At 29.7% G+C, this 7,709-nt stretch overlaps 1 protein-coding gene across 1 annotated transcript; it reads right to left on the bottom strand.

Annotated features, from left to right (window-relative positions):
* Window positions 1–744: 744 nt before the first annotated feature.
* Window positions 745–2,870, bottom strand: LOC109336945 (WRKY transcription factor 22-like). Its single transcript, XM_019573789.1, has 3 exons — window positions 2,282–2,870; window positions 1,785–1,895; window positions 745–1,512 (listed from the first exon to the last, which is right to left on the bottom strand). The coding sequence occupies exons 1-3, from the start codon at window positions 2,662–2,664 to the stop codon at window positions 1,044–1,046; spliced, it is 963 nt and encodes a 320-aa protein (XP_019429334.1). The 5' UTR covers window positions 2,665–2,870; the 3' UTR covers window positions 745–1,043.
* Window positions 2,871–7,709: the final 4,839 nt, after the last annotated feature.

Below are 7,709 nucleotides of genomic sequence, written 5' to 3'. Positions count from 1 at the left end.
AATGGTATAACAACAACCACAAAACATAAATCATTATTCTCTAATATATTATGGTAGTTACTCAATACTTTCCGAGATGTAAACAAATTGATCCAATCTGGTTAACAAATACATTTTTTATTCTCTATTCTCTATTAATATGCTTCTTCCCCAACGTTCCTTTCTCATTTTTTCCTTCTCTCTAGCTGAGACAAGTTTGGCAAGTTGACACATTAAAATAAGGATGAGATGCATTGTGCTTTATTTGGAGCCAAGCAAATGGCACAAAAGTGACAACTAATTGGTGAACCAAGAACAATAACTTCACACTAACGTGGCTCTTCCTTGGGAGTACATGAGGCAGACGTGAATTACTTTGCCTCTTACAAACAGAGCACAGAAAAATCAGATACCATTCCATAAATTAAAATGCATATGCTTCATTCGAACCTAATTCCTCGCTTACCTTAACACTCATGTCAAAAAGGGGCCTACAAGTGCTATTGTTTTTTTTTTAGTATTATCGAGAGTTTTAATAAGGAATTAATACATTTTGAAATATGTGATTATCTCTCCCAACAAATATTACTTCTAATAATTGAATTATTGATATTACAATTATTTTGAAGGTTGAACAAAGTCTTACACCACTTGACCATAACTATGTTGGGTCGAAGTACTTTTGTGATTGAGCATAAGTAGTATTGGAATATCTATTCAACAACTATGAACCCTTATTCACACAATATTAATCATGCCAAAAAATAAAGTCAATGCAAAGTGCTGATTATTTTATCACAACTAAATTTAAATACAATGAACTTAAACAAATAACATGGACATAGAAAAGCTTTTGATATGAATTGATGATTTACACTAACAGAAAAAAGACTAACAATTAACAAAGTTATAAATGTCTAATTTATCTAATAACTATACTTTGGGATGAACTTTTCTTCCCCTTCACAAAGCATATCTAACCAAGATTACTCTAAAATGTAGTATTAATTCCTCTACCCAAAAAAGTTCTTATTCTCTTGTAATGAAAATCAATTATTGGCCACTCAACTAGGAAGAGAAACACTAGCTGGAAAAGGATCACCAAAACAAACTCCATTAGGTGATGCAATAGACCCTGTCAATTCATCTAAACCTTCAAAGAAATCATCATTCAGCACCATATCAGGCAACCCAAATTCATTTTCTTCCTCATCATCATTCATCAAATCTTCAATATCCTCTTTGCTCTCTGACTTTGTTGCACTCTGGGCTGCAAATTCAACCTCTTCTTCTGCCCCTGATGTCTCAGGAGAAGTGGTTTTTGCACACACTTTGTCAGATTCTTCACCAGTGGCTGTTTCTTGTGGCAGTGGCTTCTGCCTAGTGGAGCCAGCAAGAGAGTTTCTATGACTTGGAGCAGGGTGGTTGTGTTCTCCAGTGTATGTCACTATGAACATTGTTGGCTCAGATCTGTTCCTCTCTACTTGTTTTCTTGCCAAACACCCTTTTGAGCTGCTGCATCTATAATATCCCCTATTAATCAAACAACAAGAAACAATGCTTAGTTAAAATAGAAAGTTCAACCAACAAGGTGTTGGTCTAGTGGTGTAAGACCCCACTAGATTTTCTGGATAACCAAAAGGTCAAAGATTCTATTCCTATGAGTGACACTTATTGGGAGAGACAGTCTTACATCCCGAAATGTATTAATTCCTTACCCACGGGACGAGTTCAAAACTTTACCTTTATTTGTTTACTAAGTTCTATGAAAAAAGTTAACAAAATTTTGAAATCTAAGTTCTAACCTTGGATATGGTGACCCTTTAATTGGTTTCTGCCCATATTTCCTCCATGCCCAAATATCTGAGGAGAGATTCTCAGCTGCTACTTGACAAACTTTCTTAAGTTGATTTTTCCTGTAATTGGAAAAAGCATGCATTTTTAATTTTCATAAACAAATCATCACTCAAAGGCATGGTTTTTAAGAGTTATAGCAATCCTAAATTCAATAATCTTTTTCTTTTTTGGTTTTGAAGGGTACCTTGTTCCCCTTCAATTGTCAAAAGAAAAACATGCATTTTGAGAGTATGGTTTTTGAGAAAAAACATGCTTTAACTTTTCACACACAGATCATCAAGCAAAGGCATGATTTTTTTTACATAAAGTATGAAAATAGTAGCTTAGTGCAAATAATCAATTAAAGTAATGTTTTTTAAGTGTTATAGCAAGGCTAAAATTCAATATCTTTTTTAAAAGGGTATCTGATTCCATTTCAATTGTGAAAAGAAAAAGATAAATTTACCTTCTTTTAGATCTTGGGGTGGTGGCAGAATCAGCATAATGATGAGGAAGTTGTTTTTGTTGTGTGTGCCTTGATTTGGGTGAAGAGGAAGAATAAGAGAAGGAAGATGAAGAAGGTGGAGGGTGTGATTTGAGAAAGAAAGGCTTGCAAAGTTCATGCAATTCTTCAATGGAAGAAGAACTCTTTGCTTCAAAGGGGTTTGAAAGGGACAAACTTTGACATGGTTGGGAAAAAAAGCCACAAGAAGAAGATGCTGCAGGATTGTAACAAGTGGCAAAACTAGATGAAGAAGCAGAAGAGGTGGTGGTCGCGGTGGTCGTGGTGGTGGAGGTAGTGGTGGAGCAGCCTCTTACCACGGCATAGAGATCCCAATCTTGCTCCATAAGGGTAAAGACAACCTCTGAAAATGTCTGTTGTTGTTGCAGTGTTGTTTTGAGAAAGAGAGAGACAAAAAAAGGCGCTGACTTTTTGTGACGAGAGAGAAATGATAAGATTGTAATGAGTGAGAAAAGACAAGATATATAGAGAGAGATGTAGTGGACATTTCACCAAGTCAAGTGAGAGAGATAAGAAAAATGGATATTAATATGAATGGTGTAGGTCAATTATATTAAGGAGACCCATTATATAATATTGAGAAATGATTTAAAAATAAAAAGTTGAGAAATAATTTATAACAAAAAATACAATCGTGTTGCCCTTCTTCCTTTTCTCACCATTGTACGGTTAGTTATATTTAACTATTTATTTAAGAATATTCACCAAACTCCAATTTGAAAAATCGCTCGTTAAGTTAGAATAATCATAATCAAGTTACCTCTTATTGTATCTTAATGTGATATGTGCATAATATTTCATTATTATCTCTTGCTCTTTTTATAAGATCATGTCTATTTTTTGTTTTGTTGATATATTATTGCATTTATATTTTTCTTTTCCTAGTTATTCCTTATTTTTGTGGAGGGATTCACTTACTCTTCGTCCTAGCCATTAATTCTAAAAAAATTTAATATTTTGAATTAGTAAGTAGATTTAAATTATTAGATGTTCATAAAATTGACGCTCATATAGGAAGTAAGTTTAAAAAACTTACTATTAGAATAAATTGATCCACACTTATAAAATAAAGGTCCTTTTCTTTTTTAGGAAGAGAGAGTGTCTGAATGGCAATTTGGCATCTCTATGCTTATCTCTTAGCCCCTTTTTAGTTTTTAGTAAGTCCCGTTTGATTTGTGCATTTCTCTTCTGTTCCTATCACTCCTCGATGGAAACCAGTTTTGGTTTTTAGGGTGTTGACAATATCAAAATGTCAACCAGTAGTGGGAATGGCTCAAGATTTTGCTTAATAGTCCAGACAATAGTATTTAGTGTATAATATTGTACATATATAATAAAATAAACCAACATGATGTTAGTCTAATAGTATAAGATTTTATCATATCTTAGGATGACCAAAATATCAAGAGAACGATTCATAATAACAACACTTATTGGAAGGGGCAGCTACATCCTTACTCAAAAAATTGGGATATCATGATAATACTAAAATAATAATAAAATAAATGTCCTTTTCTTTTTGAGAGAGGGAGCAAGTCTGTGTGCCAATTTGGCATCTCTATGCTCTTTGACTTTTTTACTGTTTGTTTTGTGCTCTTTCTCCCTTGTAATCTGATCACCCCACATGGGTTGTTTATTTAGTGGTTGACAATGTTAAAATGTCAAAGGGTTGTGAGACTTTGGTTATAGATTTTGTTAATTGCATCGTTAAATTAGTTCATATTAAGTGTGGTAAAATAAGCATGCTAAAAATAATTGAATTAATCAAATTTGAAATTTTTAATAAATATTATAAGTTTTTTTAAGATTTGAGGAAGTAAATTGATAAGATTGAAAAATATAAAAAAAGTAAATGAATATTTACTTTCTCTCGCTTCCTTGCTTTCTTATTACCCCACTTTGAAATCTATTTGTGGTTTCTATGGGTGTTGAAAATGTCAAAATATGAAAGATTTTGCTTAGAAATGAAAGGAAAAGAGCCCACACGCAAAGCAGATCTCATGCGACGCGGGGTATGGTGTTTAATTAATTAATACCGACAACACATAAATGATTAAATAACGTCTTTGCCGGCATTAGTTATATATACATGAGTACATGACAATATAATTATTACAACACATGACGAGAGAAGTTATTTCAAGTTTTGGCTTTATATATAGTATAGATAAAGATTTATATATATATATACTATATTATCTATTATTTATTTGGATTTTTTTAATTTTTAAATATGAATAAAAGATAATATAATAACAATGTATAAAACTTATATACTTATATTTTTTTCCTCATAAAATTATAACTAAGTTTTGTCCATTTATCATCCATCCTTTCATTATGGCTAACATTTTAGATGGCAGCTATGAAACAACCCCACCACCTTCATGTCCTTTTCGGAAATATTTGTCCATTGGCAAAAATCTTATACAACATTGTTTATCGGATCAAGGACAGGCCTAAAAAATTATAGGCAATTACATAATTTTACAAATTTTCTACCATCAAAAATTTCAAATCAACAATGAAATATGTAATTATTATGTTAATAATGGTATTCTCTAAAAATATATATTTGTGAATGATTTCTAAATAATTAAGGAAAAAAGTGTATGGACTAACATAAAGAGTTTTATATACTGTGAGTTCATCATTCACCATTAATTTTTATTATTATTGACTCTTAAAAAGTAGCACAAATAAAGTGTGAATTATATATTAACTGTGTATAAATCCTTACACAAATATTACATATATATTACACTCATATAAATAACTAACTAATTCTTGTTTTACTATCATAGCTTCATAAAATTCAAAAAAATATTTATTAATGTTATATAATAAGAATGACAAAAATATTAAGAGTTTGATTCTTAATAGTGCCACCGATTGGGAGGACCAACCACACATTCCGAAAGAAGTTAGTTCCTTACCCAAAAAGAGTGGGGAATGTCCTTAGCAGTACAAAAAAAGATTTACACAGACGCTGCAACATTTACTGTTTATTTGTATTAATTATATTTAAAAGTTATTGATAATCAAATATGAATAATACATGATATAATGACAATGTAAAAATATCTTAAATGCATAATGCCCCTAATTTATTCAACATATCGTATAACAAAATTTTAGAACGTTCTTTCCTTGTTATGGATGCATTGAATTTTGATTTCATGCATCAAATTCATCCCTTGAGTACTTTATTATTAAGGTGATTGCTTAGTTATCACTAAATATTGAGAGGACATTAGTACTACTCTTAGACCAACCGTATTGCCACATATAGGATAAGTTATCACATTCAGCACACCTTGTCATATGATGCTTATCTCGGTATAACTCTTCCATTATTTTAGAATTACTTAAAAATGCATAAGGTTTGTTTTATAAATTTTAAAAATTTAACCCATCAAACATCAACATTAGCTATAGTTATTTAAACTTTTTATTATCATTATGATTAAGTGTAAATTATACTTGTATCTTCGAGTTTTAGTAAAATTACATATATCATCCATCTTTTTTGTATCTACATGAATACCCATCTTTTTTTGCACTCATACAAACCACCATTAATTTATATACATATATTACATTTATTATTCATGCATGAGTGTGAGTGTAATTATTTAAACATGAAAATGTGATGAATGTAATTAGGTTAAACTTTAAGGGGTGTTGGTGAAATTTACTCTTAATTAATTATATATTATCTAGGATAAATTGTTGATTTATAAAGTTGCATATAGAATTTGACTATGAAAACACTTTTCTCTTTTGTTTTGTGTATTTAAACAACATCTCCATAGAATTATTAGTGTATTTTTTAATGAGCGAAAAATAATAAGAAAACATTGATTCTTATACAATTGGACTTGGATTCATAGTATACTATATTTTGTGGAAATCTTGTGTGTGATTAAACAAAATTGTATCACTTCTTCTCTATGGCCATTGTCATTAGTAGATATACGTAATTGTATAATAAATGATGGTTAAAAGGTACTTCAAAACTCAAAATTAATTTCAATATACTTTATTTTATCTCTAACACTTAAATTAGTTGTCGCTAATAAATTAAAACTCTTGATTTAAATGAAAAATACTGCATGAGTCATCATTGTATTATAAATATTAGAAGACTTAATGGAGATGACACCTCATCATATAACAACTGTTCAGTGATTGTGATCCCTTATTATTATATTATTTATATATCGCACAATACGCTTGATCAGTTAGAAATGACATTGGTTTCCTCTCAACTTGGTAACTAAGCAAAAACCTATATTATTGGCCCATATTCATATTTGTACAGATTAATTTCATTTTAACGAGAATTGCATACATGTCATGACTCTTATCGGTGACGGTGCTACATGCACTTTAGAGTCTGCAAATGCACGCTCCCTGAATTTTTTGAAAAAATATGTATACTGTTAACAATTTTACTAAGTTAAAATATTTATCTTTTTCTTTGGAAACAACATGACATGTTTTATGGAGTTGTGCTAAATAATTTTATACTATTGTGGATATGTAACTTAAAGAAATTTATTATCGTTTCCCTAATTTTGTTATGACAAAACTAATTGAATTTGCAAAGTTTTATCCACATGTTTTTTCCAATTAATTTGGTGATGCTTAATAACTAACCTGAGAGTTACACCATTGAAATGTGTATTAATATTGAATTTGTTTCTTTAAAAGGAATCAATAATTTTTAGAGAAGTTGTTTGAAAATGAAAGACACATTGTATACTCGTTAGCTCTTTTTTTTTTTGAAAAATTAAAAATGATTTTACTTATATTCACAACAACGATAGAAAAAATCATTTTAACTATGATAGTTATAAAAAATAGGTTGCCTAATCAAATGAGAAATGCATAGATGAAAGACTGTCTAGTCACTTATATTGAGCGAGAAATGTTCAATAACATTGACAACAAGTTAATAATTTAATGATTGAAAATATGAAATCACATATAGATCAACTATGAAATACATAACTTATTTGATTAGTATATTTAAATTTTATGATTTTTATATTAATATTTTCATCAATTTGTATAATAATATTTATTATTTTAATTTTTAATCTATATCGCACACCATGTCATAGAGATACTAGATACTTCCCTGCCATCATGTCACAATCACTTGACAATAGAATAAACTTCTTTATCTTTTTAGTAAGCAGAGTTAAGAGATGTAAACGTTTGCATATCTTTTCAACAAATGCAATAGGAATCAAACTTACATCTTCTGTTGTGTATTTTAGATCCAAAGACATGATTTTAGTGTAATATGTATATGTTATTATTGTCAAAATTTATATAATGTTAATACATTATTTATTATTTA

The sequence above is a fragment of the Lupinus angustifolius genome, unplaced genomic scaffold (assembly GCF_001865875.1).
Source record: "Lupinus angustifolius cultivar Tanjil unplaced genomic scaffold, LupAngTanjil_v1.0 Scaffold_1_486, whole genome shotgun sequence".
In the NCBI taxonomy this organism is placed as follows: domain Eukaryota; kingdom Viridiplantae; phylum Streptophyta; class Magnoliopsida; order Fabales; family Fabaceae; genus Lupinus; species Lupinus angustifolius.
This window is presented reverse-complemented; position numbering and strand designations above follow the sequence as displayed.